The sequence below is a fragment of the Periplaneta americana genome, chromosome 6 (assembly GCF_040183065.1).
Source record: "Periplaneta americana isolate PAMFEO1 chromosome 6, P.americana_PAMFEO1_priV1, whole genome shotgun sequence".
NCBI classification, from domain to species: Eukaryota; Metazoa; Arthropoda; class Insecta; order Blattodea; family Blattidae; genus Periplaneta; species Periplaneta americana.
In genome coordinates this window covers 149,555,996-149,578,892 of record NC_091122.1, presented here as the reverse complement: position 1 = coordinate 149,578,892, position 22,897 = coordinate 149,555,996, and the positions used below count along the sequence as shown (strand labels likewise).

Below are 22,897 nucleotides of genomic sequence, written 5' to 3'. Positions count from 1 at the left end.
GATTGGAGAATTCTGGGTTTGCAGTAAAAGACCTGCCCTTTGGCAGAAAACTATGAACGAACTTAGAGAAGAAGGAAAATTTGTACTCTTATTATTTGTAATAATTTTATTTTTTAGAGAAATTCAAATCAGAAATACTAATTTCTGATTATCATTCTCTGCTCTATTCTTATTTTTTTAATTTATGGGCTATATATTTCTATAAACACCATATTGTATTATTCCATTCCTCCACCTTTCCTTTTGAACAACTGTATAATTATCTAGATGTACAACCTTCATTACTTATTCTTGTACCAGTAATGTCTTTCTTACCGATATCCTATATTTGTAATTTATGGATAATGGAGTGAGACTGTACAAATAAAACAGTATTTTTGCAGATTATTTGACAGCCAGGTATTTGCTCTTATATCAATAAAAGAAATGAGATAATCAAATGTCAGTCAATTGCAGTATTCTTTATTCAGACAACTGTGCCACTGAAACAATGAAAACAAACTTTCAATCAGCATACAATAAGTAATAAATTTAAGCTATCTTTTGTAATTTTGTTGCATAAAAAGTAATGCAGTTGAAAACTGATTTATATTTTTGTTTTACAAAAATGCATGAGTCGTACTTAAATGTTTGGATATTTATTTTCACCACATATTTAATAATACAGATTACTGAAAACTCTCCTATTTTTCATAAATTTATTATTATTATTATTATTATTATTATTATTATTATTATTATTATTATTAACACAATTTCAAAATTTCTTTGATTAAATTTCCTCAACATGTTCAGTAACAACGTTTACTCACTTTCACAACTGACTGTTAATCTATAAAAAGGTAATAACAATAATAAAAATTTTATTGTTACCAGTAACACTGAAAAGTGGAAAACTTAAGTATATTAGTACACCAATATTGATACAAGTTTTCTTCTGTGCATTTTAACACAAGAATGAAGTAAAACGTAGTACTTCATGGGGTACAAAGAAATGAAATTGGGTGGGGATAACTTTAAAGATCTCTACTGATTGTAAGGATATCAATACAATTTAAATTTGCATGAAGTAATCGAAATGATGGCTAGTATTAAATTCTATAAGTATTCGACAATCAAATTGAGAAAGAATGTGTTTTAAATTATGTAAATCTACAGAAAAAAGGGAACCAATTTGTTAGAAATCATATTTCAAAGCATTAATTCAGATGGAGACAATTATTGTCCAATCAGTGCTAAGTAATAAAATTATAAATTAAGCCATGTATTAATAACTAAGCGGATTTACATTACACTATTTTGAAATCTTATTTACTCTTGTTGGAATGGTCTATACAAAAGAAAGAAATATTCGAAACTTAATTAAGATCAATTTTAATTACATTATTCTATATTTGCTATATAGTATCATCACTATAAGAAACAGTTCAATAAACTATAACTGAATGTTTATAAACTTATAGCATGAAACATTATCATAAATATTTGGTCGACACATTGGTCTACATAGAATAACTTCTCAAGCCTCTTTAACTTTTGGAAGATATTATTACATTGCACAACTCGATTACATCATTTGAAGCATGGTTCTCTCTCCAAACTGCACAAATGTCTACTTTCCTTTAAATATACAGCCACCATATCTACATACATACACATCAGCAATATAATTCTAAATTAACTGCCATAACAGAATTTCTCCAAGTTAATTTGAAGTTATTTTCTGCATGTGCACATTTGAATATTAAATCATTGCTTGTTAGACAATGAAGTATTCATTTAGAATATTGCATTGTTTCAAGAGGGGGGGGGGAATAATTCGGTGAATCAAATTCCATTAATGCAATAGGAATTTGCATAGAGAATTTCTGTCATGTTCTTCTTTAATCTATATTTGTAATTTTCCAATAAGATTATAATAGCCTTTCACTCAGACGGCTTGAAATACCTGAGGTCATGTATATTAATGAACAGCTGTGAGCAGTAACAGTTCTTCAAGAACAAACTCACCTATTGTTTGATACCGTATGCAGTCAGTTTATTTATGTAGGTACTATAACATTTTTATTATTGTAGCAATAATCTTTGTCATGTTATGAGCTAGTCCTGAATAATCTTTTAACCCACTGGAACACTAGATAATTTTTCGAAATCAAATCTCCAATTATTTTTGTTTATTTTCAAAGAAAATTCCTGCTTTGATAGCATTTTTTTGTTCATGTAACTTAATATTTTTAAGTTATAAGCACCGGTAACTTCATATTTATAAGTCAATCATAATCACTGATTATGATTATGATTAAGTATAGTAGAACCTCATTAATCCGGACTGCTTGGGGGATAAGTTATCCGAATTAACCGAAACAATCCAAAAGAACAGTACAAAGTGCACAAAATCTCTGTTTACAACAACAAAAGAAGCCTATTGTACATTTAAAGGGTAAGCTATAGATAGGATAACCAGATTCACGAAGATAAAAAAAAAGAGTACACAAAGCTTCAAAAAGAAGGACATTGTTCGAAAAAAGAGGACAGAAAATATGTACTTAGATTTAGGCTGTGGTCTATATTATACTTTAAATTACGTCAATATCTATTTTATTACAAAATATTTACAGTACAGATTTAAATCTTATATCATACTTAAAAGTATGTTAATATCTATTTTATTACAAAATAATTATGAAAAAACTTGATAATAATGATTTTACAGTTCTGTAGTTACATATGAAAGTCAAGGAAATTATAATTATTAAAAAGGACAGAAAATATCTATTTAGATTTACATTCGCATCTCGATTTCTCGATTTACTAGCTACCTCTGAGCAATGATCATAACAAGGAGCAGCAGAAAGAGTTATGATCGTCGGCAAAGAGTATATTCTGTCGATTTTGCTGCCACCTACAGGCAAATTACTCGAAAAAGGCGTCAAATCAGATAATTTCAAAATATCAGGCGTACAAGTTATAAAAAGTAGGACATTTCTTGATTTTTTAATCTGCCCGGATCCTGGACAAAGGCCTAAAAAGGAGAACATGTCCAGACAAAGGAGGACGTCTGGTCACCCTAGCTATAGACATAGTACCTATGTATTATATTTATATTTATAATCAAACAACAAGATGTGTTTGATACAACAGCTGATAGATAAAACAACAATATGGAAGCATTTTTAACCATCACGAAGCTATGTGATCAATGGGAAGGTTGGCTTCCAGCCATATTTAAAAACCTGCATTCCCCATTTTTACGCAAGTTTTTTTTTTCTCTCTTTTTTCTGGCTTTCCAGATTAGGCAAAGTTCGCATTATCGGGGTCCAGAATAACGAGGTTTAAGCACAGTCTAGTATATACAGTCACGAAGGTTGAGTTGTGAGGTTGCTAGGAACAATCGACTGTGTCGGTACTATTTCACATTGTCTGTAATGAGGCGATATTAGCGATCCTAGTGGTTAGCAACTATCTATGGATGCATATTTACTACGTATTGAGCTTCGTGGCTGTATATACTAGACTGTAGTTTAAGTATACATATACCAGTATTTAAGTTACAAAATATGAATTACACCACGCAACATATCCAATTTGTACTTCGAAATATTACTTTGCTAAGCGTAATGACAAAAAAGCTCAATCGATGATCTATATCAAGAAAACTGATAATCTACTATTGTGAGTCTCTAGAATCATAAGAATCTGTAAGGTTCCAATTGTACTTACACTCCAAAATAAATGTGAAGAGTGTATCAATGGGTTAACAGAATCAGGACCGCTGTTAATAAAACGATGATGTAGGCTACATGGCTCCTTTCGTGACCTTGCATATTATTATCCAGCATGTAAAATCTCGCAGCTTTTTCCTATTTATCACAAGATGCTTGGAATATTTATTAACAGCCATTGTATGTAAACTTCAATTTTGATGAACTTATAACACTTAGGTAATACATTACAATTACAGTGCACTATCTAAATCACTGAGCTTAACAGAAGTACTATCTTCGTCAAAATATTGTTCTTGACGATGGACTTTAGCCAAAATACCTATTACTCCCTCTGTTCCAAAATATGGTATAGAAAGATGTTATTAATTCTGTTCCAAAATATGGTATACATTTGTTAAAGTTCTCAGTACCGGTAATATAATGTAACTTTAAATAATAATAATAATAATAATAATAATAATAATAATAATAATAATAATAATAATAAATTTAGCTTCCCTTATGAAAAGGTTGCCAGATTTGACAAAGCGTATTACATATAATTTGGAAACAAACCCTAAAAGGTAAAATGATATACAGTACATTTGAAACGGTTAGGCAATTGAATGTAAGAAATGTCAGAAAAATTTACACCTAATTAGCATTTGTGCTCATTTACAGTTAAGAAAGGGGGGAAAAAATATCATCAGATAGGTTAGAATGATTTGAATGCCATATACCGCGAGAAAAATAATAGTACGGATTTATTGGCATTGATATCTAAACCAATCAACAGCCATCGGTTAAGATAACTTGAAATTTCCATTATCACTCCCATACAAATGATTTCTCAATATCTGAACCGATCCTTTGAGGTCACTTAATGGCTATTTCCTTCACAATGCTGTGTGTTAGCCCCAGGTTTTTACATTTGTTGGCAAAGAAGGAGGGTATGGTACCTCGTGCTCCCACCATCAGACCTATCACATCAATGTGGGACAGGCTATATTTATCTTTATAGAACGAGATTGTTGGTTCATAGATCCGTTTCTTTTCACTGTCCACCTCATGCGGTTGATCTGCATGTGTCTCAAATCTGAGGGTGGGATCGAGAATGTATGCTGAGTTGTTCTTAATGGCAATGATATCAATTCTTCTAGATACCGGTACTTATTTGATTGATAAATTAACATAAGAAAAACATAAAAATTAGGTACATTTCATTTTGTATGATATCAAATTGATAAAAGAAAAAACAAAAATTGTTTTGAGAGAGGAAAATTGAAATAAAACTGCAATAAATTATAACCCGTTTTTGTACGACTGTTGTGCCTTAGATGTTCTATTCAAAATTGACTGGGTCGGTGTTATGTTTTCTGCAACAGGAACACCACAGCAGGTGCCCATTTGATTTCTGTTCATAATGAACTATTTAAATATTATAGTTTGATGCACTACAGGAGACTAGAAACATTCACAACTGCACTGTCTGATAGTCCCTTCACTACTGAACAGAATACCACACCGCGAAACATTTTGTGCACACATGCGCAATAATCACACTTGTTTTGTTTGTTACTATACCATATTTTGGAACGGAGAGAGTACATGGTACTTGTATTATTGTACAGGTTTTAATATTTTTATTAAATTTGTTGCTTGCAATAGAACATTCATAGTTGAATCCAGTGGTTCCCAATCATTTTTCCATGAATTCCACAGATACTTTCCAGTTAAAGTACCGTATGTCACTTCCAATCAAATTCACAGAATATATTTATCATAATGAAATCCATCAAATAGGGTCTTATTAAAACTATAAAACTTTCTTAAGTTAAAACGTTAAAAGTGTTAGAAATTAAAAAAAAAAAAAAAAAAAGGGTAATATACCTTAATGACAGACGGCCCCATTTCAACATCAGTATGTTGTCATCATCACTGACGAAAGCAATCACCAGAAATCAAGAGCAGCTGGAGCCACAGTAGTTCAGACACTGATGATGACACTATACTGATGTTGAAACAAGCCCGTCTGTCATTTAAAGTATATTACCTTCCTTAAGAATATATATTATTTTAATGTACCGAAGTACATATGATATTTCCATGCAGATATTCTGCGTCATCATATGACTTAATCTGAGACTATTCTATCCAACGCCGGGGTTGTATCCGGTGTGGCTTAGTGGATAAAGCATCAGCACGTAGAGCTGAAAACCCGGGTTCAAATCCCGGCGCCGGAGAGAATTTTTCTCCGTTCCATTACTCTTTCATCGTTCCTTAAGAATGTTTAACACTTTCAATGTTTTAACTGAAGAAAGTTTTATAGTTTTAATATAGGTGTTAAAATGAACAACAAAAAGCAATAGTCTTATTAATTCAATAATCAGATAGCCAAATAAGAGCTCACTTAAAATTATCTGGTAGTTAAGCAATGGATTTCACTTTTATGTCACATCAAATTTCATTACTCATTCATTGAGAAATTTTTAACGCGAGTTTGACAGTTGAGGGACCCAGTGGAAAAGGGGCCCATACCACATTCCTGTTGATTTTTAGTTTCTTCGATAATCCGGCAGATCTTGCCACCTAGGACCTCTTTTATGAACTTCCAGAATTGTGGCATGTGTCTACTGGACACGATAAGCATTTATAAGCAGCACAAACTTACATAATTAACACGAGTAAGTCCGCTAGTTAATCAATTATTTATAAATGCCTCTTCTATACTTGTAGAGAGAGAATCTCTGTGAAATAAAGGCTTCTCCTACAAAATTTAATTTTTATGGCATGGATCCCTTTTCCACTGAGCCCCGCAGTTGTATAAAATGAATTCTATTATAATATTAACAGTCCACGGTAATGTATTTTGAATTTTAAATTCCACAAATCGTGTGTATTTTTGTTAATGTAGGAGTCAAAGCAATCTTCTTTATAACCTACAAATATCTGCAGGGAAAAAGTTTGGGAAGCAGCAGTATAGCCATAAATCAGTCAATTCTTTTTTATCAACAAATAAATGACTGTCATCATAATTTTCTACATTCTCGTTGAAACAAATACCGGTAGTAGTTTTAGAATGTGATCCAAAAAGAGTTAATATTTCGCTGGTACAAAAAAAAAAAAAAAAGAAAAGCTTCATGAATGTCCTCTTCTTTATTCATTTCATGATCAGAAACTATTTTCTCTGTTAACATTAAAAAGATTTTAAAGAAATGACTGTAGTTTATACATTCACTTCTTCGAAAAATTAGTTCCACACATTTCAGCACCAGTACAAAATGGATAATGGAAGTCAAACATTATAGGTAGATATGTAATATAATAATAGGGCCACTAAAATTGAAAACAGAAGATCTGTTTATGGTACTGAATACAAAAAGAGAATGCTTTATGCATAACTTATACCAGTATTAATACACATTCTCGTTAAATTTATTGAGATCTGAATCAGGCATCACAGCCCTGAAGATGCTAAACGTAATAGATATATACAACTATAATTTTCAATAGATTCATTAAAATAATTTTTTTAAATTCAGATCATAACTGGATTCAAACTGGAGGTTAACTTAAATATCCTCGTGACATGATTATTTAAACTAATCCCAGGTGTTTTAATTTTTCTGCTGCGACTTCTAAAAAGATTTAGTATTACTTACTAATCTACTATGACAGCAGATTTGTGTTGCTACAGATCACGTGACAAGGACAATATTCTTGAAAAAAGCATTAACAAGACAAAGCAAACAAAGATTAGTAAACGTCGGAGTTTTCTCTTTTCTCCACGCTTCAAACTATACATACGGTACCGGTATGTAGGCTAAGTGTTCACCACATTTAGCACTCTTTCTCAAAGTTGATGTGATACTACTACATCACTCTAACGTGTAATTGCTCAATCATGGACATCCTAGCCAAACAAATACAACTTAGTCTATCAAAGTTTTATATTATTTTCAATATACGGAGTGAACCTAAGTTCATTCAGTATTCTGCTCAACAGAGGGCAGGTAAATTTTTCCCTCGAAATTATTCAAATCAACTTTACAGGGAGTTATACCTGAAAATCTTGATTTGCATAATACACGTCACTGTTCGTTAACAGAAAACCACAATTTAAGTCACACGGAGTTAGTGTGCACTCGAAGTTGGTTGCTTGACGGTTGTCAGCCCACTTTGAGGTCTGTGGATATAGAGGGAAAAATTGGATCGGTGTCGGTTAGAGTTCCCGAGTAGCTCAGTGGTAGAGCGTTGGTACGTTAAACCAAAGGTCCCGGGTTCGATACCCGGCTCCGGAACAATTTTTCCCTCGAAATTATTCAGAGGGCAGGTATTTCATTACAAACCAGCTTTTTCCAATCTTTCCTATTTTCTGTCTTCTAGAGGGTTATTCCTTGAGATATTTCAAACAAAAAAGTTTAATACAATTTTGCTCGTTTTTGCTTCCTTTCCGAGATAAAAACTGTTTTATATAAAACATTTCACAGCGTGTTTTGGAAAAGGCATTGATTTAATTTCCAGTATGGTCAGTCAATTTAAGAGATCAGTGTTTTATGATAATAAATTATTGAAAGAATTTCAGTTTTGTCCTTTAAATGTGCAGAAATTTGATCCTAACAAATATAGGCAACATTTTAAAACTGCTTTTCAGAACAAAACGTTACATTTGTTCGGATCAAATTTTAGCACATCTAAAAGGACAAAACTAAAATTCTTTCAATCATTTATTATCATAGTTGTCTTAAATTGACTGAGCATACTAGGAATTAAATCAATGGTTTTCCCAAAACACGTTATGAAATGTTGTATATCGTCTTTGTTCCTGCAATAACTCCTATGTGCAAAATATAAAATTTTTCAGTGGGAAGAAAAAAACACATTTATTCATCCTATGGCAGCTGTACATAGGAGACTGTGAATTCTTACATTTTCGAAACAAAAGAAATACAATTACATATAGGGGATCTTATTATTTGCTGCATCACTATTTAAGTCATTTAATAGAGCAAAAATCTGAAAATCGATAAATATGTCACATAGGAGTTATTGCAGGAACAACGACGATAATAACAATAACAATTTTTATCTCTAAAAGGAAGCAAAAACGAGCAAAATTGTATTGAACATTTTTGTTTGAAATATCTCAAAGAATAACATCCTGAAATTAATTACATTACTTACGATTCATCCTATATTTATTTACTAGTTACATTAATGCAAATGGTTAACAAGAATTCCGTAATAGAAATTTTTAGCTTTCTATGACTCGATTCACAAATTCTCCTAAAATTATGGTATTTTAATGAAATAATATTTCGATTACACAATGGTGTATCGGACTATATGGAAGTTCATCTGCAGTCATGTTTTGTGACCCATTACTCATAAAACAAATGTAGACATATCAAAGTTTTTCCTTGTATCACGCAGACACTAATACTAGTCTTATATATATATATATATATATATAAGGAAGTGAGATGTTTTAAAAACTTAATTAAATGTCAGCTACAAGACCTCTTCTAATAAATGGTCCTTGGCACTTGTGAGGTTTTAAGGGCTACCGTGACGTCACTGAATTTCCGCAACTCATTATTATATTATATGTAACTTATAATTAGCGATGGAAGAATCGAGGAAAATGTGAAGAAAGTAAAATTGTTATATGAAAATGAAACCTTGCAGATTGAATCCAGTTTTTTTGTACGTTTCTGATAGATACTGGTAGAGGACTCACTTATGGTCATGTGCATCAACGTCGGTTAGTGTAACCAACCACTGGTTAAATTGCCACCTAACCCTTGGTTAAGCATACAGTAGGTTAACCACGGTAATCTCTAACTGGTCATATTCCAGTGGTTAAAGGAGATAACCAGTGATTAGTAGGTCTAGTAGAGTAAAACGACAGCCAGATTCATTCTTTTTCTATAGGATATTCCAGCTTTTTCAATATAATATATTTAAATCTAGAAATTGAGTCTATCAGTACTTATGACTCACTGGGATAGGCTATAACCAAACAATAATGATACAGAAAGAGAAAGTGCATGTGCAACATCTGAAACCAAGAAGAATGTTGCATAGAATGGACACTGAGCGAATTTTTCTGTGTTTTGTTTCTCTGTGCGCCAACATTTAGTTCTACTTTCACGCGCTAGAGGTTAGTGTACTCGAGCATAGGTTAAGATAATAATTGAGAATAGAGTTGAAACACAGGATTCAAACATCGCCTACCTTATTGCATAATCCAGTAACGCTTTGCTTCAAATATATTATAAAATAATATAGGCCTAATACATTATAAAATTATGTATCAAATTCGTTTAATATTTGTATATAATATAATATAGGTATATGGTTTTACTTCTCGTAAGAGTTTTGTTTTTCCATTTTCACTGCTATCAAATCATCACATATTTTAATTGTTGTTCGGGTCAACGTCTCACCTCTCATTATAAAGGAACTCTAGAGTCTAGACATTACAGTTAATGACGGATTTATTATTTTATGGATCCAATTTATTTTATTTGAGTACATAATGTACCTAGATGTATTAATTATATGTGTTATATTTCCACTGTGTCGACTGCTAGCTGGTGTGATGTCAGCGCCAACTCTAGGGAGAAAGCAGAATCTCACGCTCTAGCTGGCTTGAAGGTCATTGAAATCAGTCCGGCTACATCAAAGGTACCGACGCGGTGTCCACTCTTTATAATCCCTATTCGCTGGACTTTCCCAAATTCAGAAGTGTGCAGGCTGAACAATTAAAAACCAAAGAAATATAATCCAGAAACATAACAGTGTCCAAAGACAAACAAATGCAACGCGAAAATAATATGAGATACGTTCATTTCGATTTGGAATGGAGTAAGCGCAGTCATTTTCAGATGTCGACTATTATCCTTGCAGAGATATGGTTGCTTTTCTTTTGTCACTTTGTAGAAACAGTGTACCATCACAGACTTTATTCGGATTTAAGCAACCAGGGATTACAAATGGTGTACAGAAATTAAATTTTAACCGCAGTTTCGTAACCCATGGAGCTACTACACTTTTAACCGAGGTTGATGCACATCGCCAAAAATGCGGAGGTAAACATACTGGTACTTAGTGCAGAGATAAGTTTTACAAGATTTCTGTGCTGAACAATGGAACATGATTAACATTTCACTCAATAAGAAGTGCATAGGACTCCAATGGGAGCAGAACATCTACTGATATTCATTATTACGATTATTGATTATGAATTCCTTAAAAACAGACTTCAGAACTGACTGCAATATGGAAAGTTGAATGTAGTATTGGCAGAACTTCTGGGAACACAACTCAACTCAAATACCACTCACAAAACAACTTTGGGAACTATATTTATTTGTGAAACTATTGCTTAAGAAGTTAACATAACCGATCTATAGTCTGTTTCCTTCAACGCAATTTCATTACTGCTTCACAACCTCAAACTTCGCGTTCCTGATTGGAATTGAAGCCTTACCGAAGACCATGCATCATACAGGTCTATTAGTCCAGACGAGTTACACTGCACGGAGAGCAAATGCAGTCCTGACCTTTCCAAGATACTGATGCAGTGCGTTCAATAGTCTTCAACAGATTTCAGCAAGTGCTAAAAGACTATCACTTCTCGGACGAGTACCATTATTTCCCTGTTGGCAACACAGGAATCATTTTTCACTGTTGTCACTCTCCGAGACAACTGGATCTTGCTCCATTGTAGTGGCAGAGGTGAGACCCGTGGTTGTAGTTGTGGGAGAAGTAGGGGAATTGGAGGTGGCAGTAGTAGATGTGGTTGAGATTGTGATGATGCTGTTCTCCTCTTTCAATCTCTTGATGCTTGTACCATATTCATCTTCGTCTTCACTGTTCGACCTTCTTCTCGTTCTTTGTGTTAGCTCTCGGATTGCTTGATTCTCTGGGTTATTCAACACAGACCTAAAGATTAAAATTGCAGTATTAGTAATGTCATAAACAAAGATTAACTTACGATTCAAACTTTACATTAATGAAATAATTTCTGAATGGAATTATCAACGAAATGTCAATACAAGTTAGAACGAAGTTAAATATAACTGTTATTATGTGCCAGTGCTAAGGTAATAACATCTAATGATCACTTACAAATAAAAGCATTTTTTCTGAACAATACTTTCAGTGTTTTGTATACCGGTATGTCTAATATGTCTTTTCAAAAGAAAGCTAAAATAACGGTTTACGTAAAGATCTTTTTTTTTTTTTTTTTTTTGGTCCTACAGAATAGGTCTGTTATGGTAACAATCGATATTAGAGGAGAAAAATTCTCTCCCACACCGGGAACTGAACCTATTAAGTCAACTGTCATTATTAGGGCTAGGATTTTGATGAAATTGCATCTTTTTTCTAGTGAGCCGAAACATAGCTGCTTTAGTATTTATATGTTATGTGATAAACTGAGTGTTTTAAGACATATTTGTTATGACATTTTTTTTTTTTGCATTTTTTACCTCTTACAACTCATAAGAGCATTTTTTGTTTTATTCGGTAATTTTTGGGGTATTTTCATTTAATTTTGGCCACAAACTCCATTATTAATGTAAAATATTATTTATTTCCTTTGATATTTTCTCTACTGTACATATTTTTTTTTTCAATTAATACCCATTATTTTGTATAATATTTTAATCGTTTTTCTACACAAATATTGTCATTTTAACGTAGTGCACCCCCACGTAATGGATCAGTCCAACCACCCCTTCAATATAGACTCCTCTATACCTGCTAGTTCCGGATAAGAGTGGCCTTGTGGTGGACTACATGGAACTACATCAGGTAAAATAATTATACATCTTGATTACAAACTTATAAAATAATTAATTAAAGTGTAGGCCTACTACTTAGAAAAATTATATAAAATTAAATAAACTGGAATGTTGGTACTGGTACTAGAATTTAATTTAATTACTAGTCTAAATATTAATATTCCTAGTAAGCCTATCATGTAAGATCAATTTTTAGGGAATTTTTAAAGGCATATTTGAAAGATTTTTAGTTCATAAATTCATTTTTTAGGACATTTTTTCATGATTTATAGGCCATCAAAATCTTAGCCCTAGTCATTATACAAGGAGCACACTCAGTTGAGTGACTTGGTGGCCGGGATTCCACAGTAATATGCACTGAATCTACGTAAAGATTTTTTTTTTTGGCCGATCCCCGGCCCCGGAGCGAATTTTTCTCCTCTAATAAAATAATGGTGTTTAAAAAAGATCAATTGTTACTTTTTATCTGTTTTTATGAAATTACCTTCTCTTAGGTTGAGATACACATACTCAATTTAGTCCCAATGAAACAAGGTCTCAAAATCATTTTTTTTTTTTCTGTAAAGTCAACTAAGTCACTGAAAACATTATTTCCAAATCCCAAATCATAATTCATGCTATCATTTTCAAATGAATATTATTTTAGTTTTGTCAGAGACTCTTTCCTATTTACCTGTTGATAGGGTATTTGGACACAGAGAAAAGGAATAAGGGCGCTATGTGGTGTTGAAAAGTCCAGAAGAGTACTACAGAATTTTAAGTAAATGTGGGCAAGTGAAAATGTACGCAGTGGATCGGACATGCAAAGACTAAAAGAAATTTTCCAAGGACATTGTTTCAAGTCACTAATGCCAACAGGACTTACGCAAGTGCGAGTTCTGCGTTTCTGCAAGGATTGTGGACATGGAGAAGAATGGAATGTGCGAAATGGACAGACAGAATAAAAAATGAAGCTGTGTTGGAAAGAGTGGGTGAAGAAAGAATGATGCTGAAACTGATCAGGAAGAGGAAAAGGAATTGGTTAGGTCACTGGCTGAGAAAAAAACTGCCTACAGAAGGATGCACTGGAAGGAATGGTGAATGGGAGAAAAGTTCGGGGCAAAAGAAAATATCAGATGACAGGCGACATTAAGATATATGGATCGTAAACGGAAACAAAAAGGAATGCAGAAAATAGGAAAGCTTGGAGAATTCTGGGTTTGCAGTGAAAGATCTGTCCTTGGGCAGAAAACTATGAATGAATGAATGAATGAATGAATGAATGAATGAATGAATGAATGAATAAGTTCTATTTCTACAAATAGTTCGTTAATATACAGTATTAAAATAACAAGAGGTTTAACCAAATACCTTATTATAATACCGGACAGCTGTATACTAGCAGCATTGACGTGAGTGCGAAATATCGCGGACCTGACATCTAGCGGAGCAGCGTGGAATTACGCCCACAAATACAAATATTAACATAGCGGAATTTGGACTATTGTTTAAAACGTGAGTTACTAATTTGGAATAATATATGAAACACTTATGAAATGTTGAATAATATTTAATGTAAAATTATTATCTTATATCAAAGCTGCATATTATGAGAAATATTGCATACTTCATATTACTTTCCGTAATTAATTGTTACATATTTTTTCTTTGGTTTAGTGAGACAAAATCAATTCTGATATTAGGAATGAATTTATAATAATGCTTTATATACGTATTGCTGACAACTGCAAAGATAAAATTGATAGTAATCTGATGCTTGTATAATAATTAAAGGCATGTGGACAACAATAAAACTTAATTTGATAAAACCTTAAAATTTCTGATACATTTTCTATTCATTTATTAGGTCTAAATAAAAAAGCTAATTTGTATTTTTCTATCAACGCAAAGATGAAGGAATTAGGCGTACTAAAGAATGTTGTTGACTCATGTTTTATGATCCATCGGAAATCGAAAGTACGATTTGGAACAATTTGTAATGCTGTAATTTTGTAGCAATTATAAACAGCACATTTATACACACTGACATTTTAACACAGCACTAATTAATAAAACTATTAACTAGCCCAGCAACAATATACATTGCAGTTGATTACAGTTTGTTTCGCGAGTATTGCTACAGTTGATTACAGCTTGTTTCGCGAGTATTGCTACACTGAGCGCCTAGGTAGCAGCACCAGTTTCGTTCGCGCGCAGAACTGCTAACTGTCCAATTGGCAAAACTTCATTTCTCATACTAGTTTATTAAACCGTGACGGACTGTAAAGAAAACAACTATCGCAATGTCCATATTTTATATGTTGGGCAATATTAGGCCTATATTATTGTGAATTTTTTTTCTATTGTTCTATTAAAATTATAGCATACTAGTGGCTTGTGCAGCAAATGCTGCTGCAAACTAAGTTCGTTAGACGTTCAAACAAAAATTTTTAAGATTTATTTTCAATGAAGAATACTTGTCTTTTTGATAGTTACTTGCTTCCATAATAATGAAACATACTCCCTCTGAATGGATTTTTTTAGGCCAAATACTTTTTCTTGAACCTATCCAACTTCAGTTTTTGAGTTTCAACGCGAAAACGCAAGTATTAATGTCAGGACGATAGCAATAGCTATTTCAGGTCACTGTGGATTGTAGGCAAAAGTTAAAAAAAGTCAGGTTTGCTAAGCTTTCGAACAATAGCATTTTCGTATAGCTGCTGCATGTAGAACTTGAAATGTAGAGCGTAAAATAATTTTATCCTACTAAGAGATCTTGCTGAAATGATCTGGAGACTACAAAATTTTCTAGGCCTCTTATTTTATAAGTAAGTAATATCTTTTCCTTAAGAACTGTAATTTTTGCGCTCTCTCGAGCTAATACTGAAGACAATGACACATATCAATGTCTACACTACACCGCCATTAAGTATATGAAAAAGACCCAACCCCACTGGGTTAATAAGTAAAAAATATTTGATTTTTAATAACAATATTATTAACTTACTTACGTTTTGTAGTTATATATAGCAGTCACTCAGTAAATTATAGAAATGAAGATCTAAATTAAGATATCATCAATATAGCATCAATATTATGTACAATTAATGAAAAAGAGTCGCATTATATTAACTATAATAATATTTAATTTCTAATGGTAATAATGTCATCAAACCACCTCAGGTTTCGTAGATTTGAATATTCAATACACAGCTGTACTCAGAAAATTATACACTGCAGAATCAGTTTTTAATAACAAATTGAATTGAGCTCTAAATATGTCGGCAATCCTGCAGGTCATGCCTTCGTGTAATAGCCTATTGTTTATTGTAGTGTGTGTTTTGTTCTCAAATTCAATCAAGTCGGCCGTGATTCAATAAAATTAGTTCTCAAAACTGACAACAGATAGATTTTGGAAAATAGGAGAATTATGTAGGAAAATTGACATTTCAGTGAAAACTACAACTTTTCCGAAAAACTTTGGATGCCAGGCATGAAAATGAGGGGTCACTCATTAAAATCCGTTCAGCCGTTTTCCCGTAATTTCCATTACCAGTTCAAATTATATATATAGATAGCCTATTAAACTGTCGTATCCTATAGGATACATTGCCAATTTAAGGATTAATAGGTCTCCTTGTAATATTCAATTTTCAGATTAATTATAATCTCAAAATATAAAATGTAAAATCATATAAATTATTGTTAAGATATGGCGTATAATTTTTAAAAAAGTTAGTGCCTAATTTTCAGGTGATACCAACCTGACAAATGCTCTCGTCTCAGCCTGGAGAGCAGCTAGACGGTGTTGCAGCTGTTGGTTCCTCCTCATGAGGTTCACGGTCCTCATGGTGATGTCCAGCAGACCTTCGCGTCTCCTCAGCAACAGAAGTCGTTGGCACTGTTGCTGTTGGTGTTGCAAGATCTCGTCCCTGCTCCAGGACTTGGCTTCCCTGTCAGAGTCGAGACTCTCGTCCCCAGATGAACCACTGCGGTACACAGTATTATTGCTGTCTTCATTGCTACTGCTATTACTGTCAATACTGCTGCTGATACTGTTGGTGGAAATGTTGGCCTCCTCTTCTTCCCTCGACATGGCTTGTTGCCGGGAGTCCTCGGCTGTCAACCCCATCAGTGGAGATTGTAGCCACACACTCCCGCGAGGTCGATATTCCTGCAAATTGTAAGCCATAAATGTAAATAAATTCATGTTGAAGAGACGCATTACTGACTTGTTTACCTTATATGAATTGAATTTTTTTTAAAAGGGCGTAAGTCAACATTTTTTATATTTTCATTTTTATCGTAGTTTCGAAAGTACATTGATAAACCCATCGTTTTTGCTTGAAAGGGCGCCAATAACATTGTTAGACTAGACGGCAATTCGGAAGGCGGACGGCTACTAGATGCGTCGTAGCCTGTATGGCATGTGACGTCACAAGCTTGAACAGGAGAACCAATCAGAATCAGTCAGTAACAAGTGCTTCTCGAGTTACTTTGTTCACGTGTGAGTGTTTTAAAACATCGAATAAGTAAAACTAACATATACTGTGTATGTGTAAGATCAATAAATGGAAGGAGCTACTATAAAAAGACAAGTACTGCACAGGCAGGCGCGGGAAATGGTGTTTAAGGTGTATAATTATTTTAAAAACATTAACAAGCAGAACTCTGCCGGGCATCATGGTGCTGGCCGCAACGTTGCCAACGCGCAGGAGACGACTGCAGAAGCATGTGGTGTGGGTTTGCGAACCTTGCAAAGAATTGTTAGTGAAGAAAACAAATCTTTTAATGTGAGCGGAACTGCCACGTTTCGTTCTCCTGGAAAACATCCTCGTCGTGAAAAAACAGTCTCTGAATTAGATGGTTTTAATACAAGTGTGCTGCGACGTACAGTATTAGATATGTACCTTCGAGAATCCGACTCTGAAGAATCCGACGGGAGTGATGAGGGAATCAGCGACTTCGATTAAAACCAGGTACTTAATATATCCTAATTTATATTAAATGTGACCAAAATTTAACAACATAACATGGTACTCGTAGTTATTGTTTTAGAGTATTTAACTAGCTAAAATAATTTGCGCCTAGAAATAGACCTAAATACAATTTCTACTTAAATAGTGTATCATTTTTCTAGTAATACACCGTATACATTTCGTATTAAAACTGTGTGATAACATAATAATAATAATAATAATAATAATAATAATAATAATAATAATAATAATAATAATAATAATAATAATATCGCACATGAAAATCTTAAAACTTGGTATAAGCATTATTAATAGAACGTAAGATTTGATAATGTTCTGATAAAAGGTTTGTCATGCTTGCAGTAATCAACGGCTAAGGTCATTATTGTCTTTTAAAATTGAAAATTCTCTCCTCAGCTACTTGTATTGCGCGAGCGCGTGAAGTACGATGTGGCAATGCTATACATTGCCTTTCTCTCACTATCTGTCTCTCTCGACGCAAAAGCTAGCAGCCGACCGCTTTCCGAACTGGCGTCTAGTCTAGTTGGCTTGTTACAGACAAGTTAAAATCACAATTTGTTTTAATTGGTCAGTAGCACTGTTGCCAACATATCGCCCTACAATCTCGCTAACTTTTCAACAAAAAGTAGCTAAATCTCTCCAAAATTTGTTAAAAAATCCCCAGATGTGTCGCTAAAAATTAGTAAATATCACTAAATAAAAATAAGAAAAAGATACATATGCGGAGAAAAATATAATTTCCTCGTCGTCACCCTCTTCTGCGGAGTCTGGTTGTGTTGTTGACGGCTGTGATGTTGAGGTGTAAGTTGTGGGAACAGCTGATTATCAATACACTGCACTTGATCCAATCATTGACACTACACTTTCCGGCAAATTTTAAGTGTGGAAATTTTCACCCAAGCTTTTGACCGCAACTTTTTTTGCGAAACCTAACACTTTTTAAATATTATATATTAAAATATATTAAAACCAGCAAAAACTAGTCTCATTTGCTTCACACGAACTGTCGGCACAAAATTCCAAAATTCAATTGCCGTACGTCGGTTCGGAGTGGAAAATCTCCGCATTGCGAGAAAGAACCAAGAATTAGTTGGAGCTCACGATTCGTCACGTGACAATCAAAGTTGCCACCGTTTATGGGTGTTGGAGCAGTAGCATTGAGAGAGAGAGAGAGAGAGAGAGAGAGAGAGAGAGAGACCTAATCTGTGAGAATCATTGAAATCATCTTTCACCCTGATCACTGACCACATATTACTATGAGATCAGGGCTTTCATGTATGAATCATTAGACGACTCAGTCATGCACCCGCGCCTCTTCTAAAACTAAGAAGTGCATGTCTTCAGTTGAATATTTTAACTTAAAAGAAAGGAAAAAGTGGAAGAATATAAAAATCAGCAGAAAAGTCGCTAATCGTATTTTACAAAATTTGTCGCCGAGACTGATCCAAAATTCCCTAGATTTAGCAGCGACTTATCGCTAAATATGGCAACACTGGTCAGTAGTCAATAGGCTTGCCAACCCTCCCGTATTTCTTGGGATCTCCCGTAATTTCCCCTAATTTTTAACAGATTATCGGCTCCCGTGTTTTTCTTATCTTCGAGCATTTTTCTCCCTTACTTTTGCATTATGTAACAATTGTAATTCTAAACATTTTATTTTGCCGTGAATGATGACTGTTTGTATGATGAATTTTGTTCTTCAAGAGATGCATTAAAATGTGCAGTCTTTATAGAACGTAATGCTTGCCAAGAATGGGTTTTAGTGCTCAAACAGTGTTTATAAATTTGGAAAAACTAGCTAGTTTTGTTCTAAGCATACCAAGTAGTAATGCTCATTCAAAGAGGGTGTTTCACCTCGTGAACAATAATTTGACAGACGTTCGAAACAAGAGCATGACACATTTAATGAAATCAAAGCTGAAAACTGCTGTCGTCTTCAACTAATACGCGACACAAAATCTGTCTCAAAATACTCTTAATTTAAGTCTAGCTGCCGAAGTGTAGAATAAAGTTGTTTTTTTAATAACTAAATAGAATAATTTGTCCATTTTCTACATGAAATTTTGTCGATTTCTTCGTCTCCCGTATTTCCTTCAAAAAAGTTGGCAACCCTAGTAGTCAAAGACATGCATCGTTTCAAAACTATTCAATTGGCAGTGATGACTGAGTGGGAACAGCTGAAAACAGAAGGAATGTTACAAAAAGACTGCTGTTTCTGAAGAAATAAGGAACAAACAAAGAAATGAAATAATCAGTTTTGCAATGTGTAACCTATTCCACTTTGAGAATACACATGGCAGAGTTGGATACATCAAAGTATCTAGTAGTATCAATGAATTAGCAAGTCAAGCATTCTTCATGGCACTTCTGCGAGAATCTGTTCCTTCACCAACAAGCCCAGTCTACCCAGCAGGAAAAGTGCCAATAAAACGGAAAGAAGTGCAAGACTTGGAAAAAGTGAAGCAGTAGGGCCTACATCTCAAGTGAGCATACGGCATTTTATGAAGAACTTTTCAGCTGGCCTATAGACAGTAATGCAACGTATGATGATTGGAAAACAGTAGTGCCTACATCTCAAGTGAAAAGATATATTTTCCTATTTTTTTTTTTTCATTTATAATTATTATACATTCTGTTTGTTGATTATGTATGATTTCCAGTAAAGTAATTCAAGAATAGCACGAAAATATCTGTATATTATTTGATTTTACTTGTTATAAAATTGATTTTTAAGGCGGTTTTTTTCTCAATAAAACGTAATAATGCGTAAAATTACTTTAAAAATCAACAACTGTAACCTAGACTATCAGGCCACATGTCCGGATTATGTATTTCCAAGTAGTTTTCCTCTAACATAAGTTAGTTTTTTTTTTTTTTTTCAATTTCCCATAAATTTACTTTTCCTGACTTACGCCCTTTAAAAAAAACCGATTCACATATTATTCACAAATATTCAGTAATGATGGTAAGATAAACCAAACTGCTACTGTTTACCCTAGTACAGCACACTTCGCCGCTGTTAGATATGCTGGAAACATTTATTTACATGTATGCCTCGAAACAGAATTCTTACAGCGTCACAAAATTTTCGTATGACGACGAAGTACTTAACAGTTTGTTACAAAAGTTGACTCTGTATTATAAGGGACTCAACCCACCGGCCTTATGAAGAATGCAAAACGATTGCATCAACTGCTACTCACTCCAAAGCTACTTGAAACCACGCTCCTATTCGCCAGCTTTCGAATTGATAACATATAGTACAAGCTTCTTAAAAACATTAACGAATCATTATACATTATATTAACACCTGCGATAGCTGAATGGTCACACCTTTAGCCTGCCACCACCTCTTATCAGTTCAACTACATCCCCACTCTCAGCTTCTCCTGTGATGTTCTCCTCCGGCCAGGGCTGGTGAGGTGAGTCCAGTGGCATACGCAGGATTTTGTCAAGGGGAAGGTTATTATTAAAATTGTTTACAATTTACATTATCGGTATTTTAAATTTTACCGATATTATTATTATTATTATTATTATTATATAACGGTATATTTATTAATATTATAACTTATTCATATCCTTACAAAATCTTTGAAATATAATATTTTCACGGCTATGCAATTTTTAACAAATTTTAACTTCTGTTTAATTTTGTAATATAAAACGCTTGTGTCATTATTACACTTACACAATAATCATTTATAGTATATTTAGTCAACAGTTACTTGTATATGATAGGTAAGACACTTTACATAACAGGAAAATACATGGAAACAAAATGTATTGAAATAAATTTAATTAAACATAATAATGGAACATGAAACTCACCAAAGATGAAGAATGAAACTAGCATGATGAATATATTGAAGGAGTTGGAGGACTATGCCTTATGTCGATGTAGATTTTGTTAGTCTAACAGTGAAAAATTAGAGAAGGGAAAGCGATTATGGATTTAAAAAAATTCAAATCTAAATACGTCTTTTTTTTTTTTAGTTCAAGGGGGGAGAGTTCTAACCCTGCATCCCCCATTGCGTACGCCCCTGGGCGAGTCCCACAGTGAGTCTCTCACCTTGTTGCTCCTAGGAGGCCGATGAGGTCTTCTCCTGACCCGCAGGCCGCCCTCTGTAACAAAAAAAAAAAACAATGCATATAAAAACACACTTCAAAATATCACCTTCTTTCATAATATTATGTTATAATAGTGTAGTCTGCATTGACTGTTGCAGAAATTATAGTAGTTATATTTTTTCGTATCCATATTAAAAAAAACCTCGGTCCCTGCAATCTCACGGTTTTTATGCAAAAATCTGAGGCCTTATTTCTCTTGTGAAGGAATTTTCTTTCCATAAAATCTGTACCATTTCAAATGATTTTTTTTTTTTTTTACATAATAGACAATAGTAGTTTTGTCTTTCATTTCAAATAAGGACTGATTTTTTTACTAAAATTATATATTTCATCTGTAGGCTACCATTCCCAGACAATACACGAACACAACTATTGCAAGAAATGTTCAATGGTATTTGCACAGTCTAGTATATACAGTTACGAAGCTCAATACGTAGGGAATATGCATCCAGAGATAGTTGCTAACCACTAGGATCGCTACTATCGCCTCATCACAGACAATGTGAAATAGTACCGGCACAGTCTATTGTTCCTAGTACCCTCAACAACTCAAGCTTCGTGACTGTATGTACTAGACTGTGGTATTTGTAGCTTCAGCTCTAATCAACAGTAACAACAATCGAGGTTGCCAGGCAACGATATAAAACAAAAGATGTGAAATAAATGAATGAGGTGTATAAACAATTCGATACTCTTTCATATTTCAGTATAAAAATAAGGAGTCCATTTGAAATTTATAAAGGGAGTGGGGAGGTTGGGAGGTGAAATCTAAAATGCATTTAAGCCTGATTTCAGACTTTCCCCCCTCAATATCTAAATTGACGTATTTTTTGTTTAAATTGAATTCAATTTAAATAGTTATTTAGACTGGAAAGTTTTGAAATGAAAGCCCTGTATAAATTTTAGTGTTGAAATCCCTATGGTCACCTCGCTGTATAAATAATTTAATATGTAAAATCCTTGATTTACCGTCACTGTGACAGTCAATGAAGAATTTTGCATAATAAACTATTCCAATAAATGTGCTAAATGCCATTATATAAACATTTTCGTGTGAAGTATAAGTCTGTACGCTGAAGATATATTAAAGCTGATATGAGATATTCGATTTATCGCCGTCACAGAAGAGACTGACATCAGTTGCGCAAAAGGCTTTGGTCTCTAGCCATGGACAGTCTCAACGGAAGTTCTCAATTTGCTGTTAGGTGCCAACGTTTTCAATCACGATCTTTAAACGTTTCCACTGAACTTCATTAACTTATCAACCTTG

General features: G+C 33.5%; 1 protein-coding gene across 1 annotated transcript in view; it reads right to left on the bottom strand.

Moving 5' to 3' along the window:
* Window positions 1-440: 440 nt before the first annotated feature.
* The window catches only part of Cipc (Clock interacting protein circadian), a 439,550-nt gene continuing 417,093 nt past the window's right edge, over window positions 441-22,897 (bottom strand). Inside the window, exons 3-5 of the mRNA XM_069829285.1 lie at window positions 21,569-21,621; window positions 16,261-16,670; window positions 441-11,654 (exon numbers count right to left, since the gene is read on the bottom strand). Of these exons, the coding sequence (XP_069685386.1) occupies window positions 11,387-11,654; window positions 16,261-16,670; window positions 21,569-21,621 (731 nt within the window). The 3' untranslated portion in view covers window positions 441-11,386. The remainder of the gene's footprint in view (window positions 11,655-16,260; window positions 16,671-21,568; window positions 21,622-22,897) is intronic.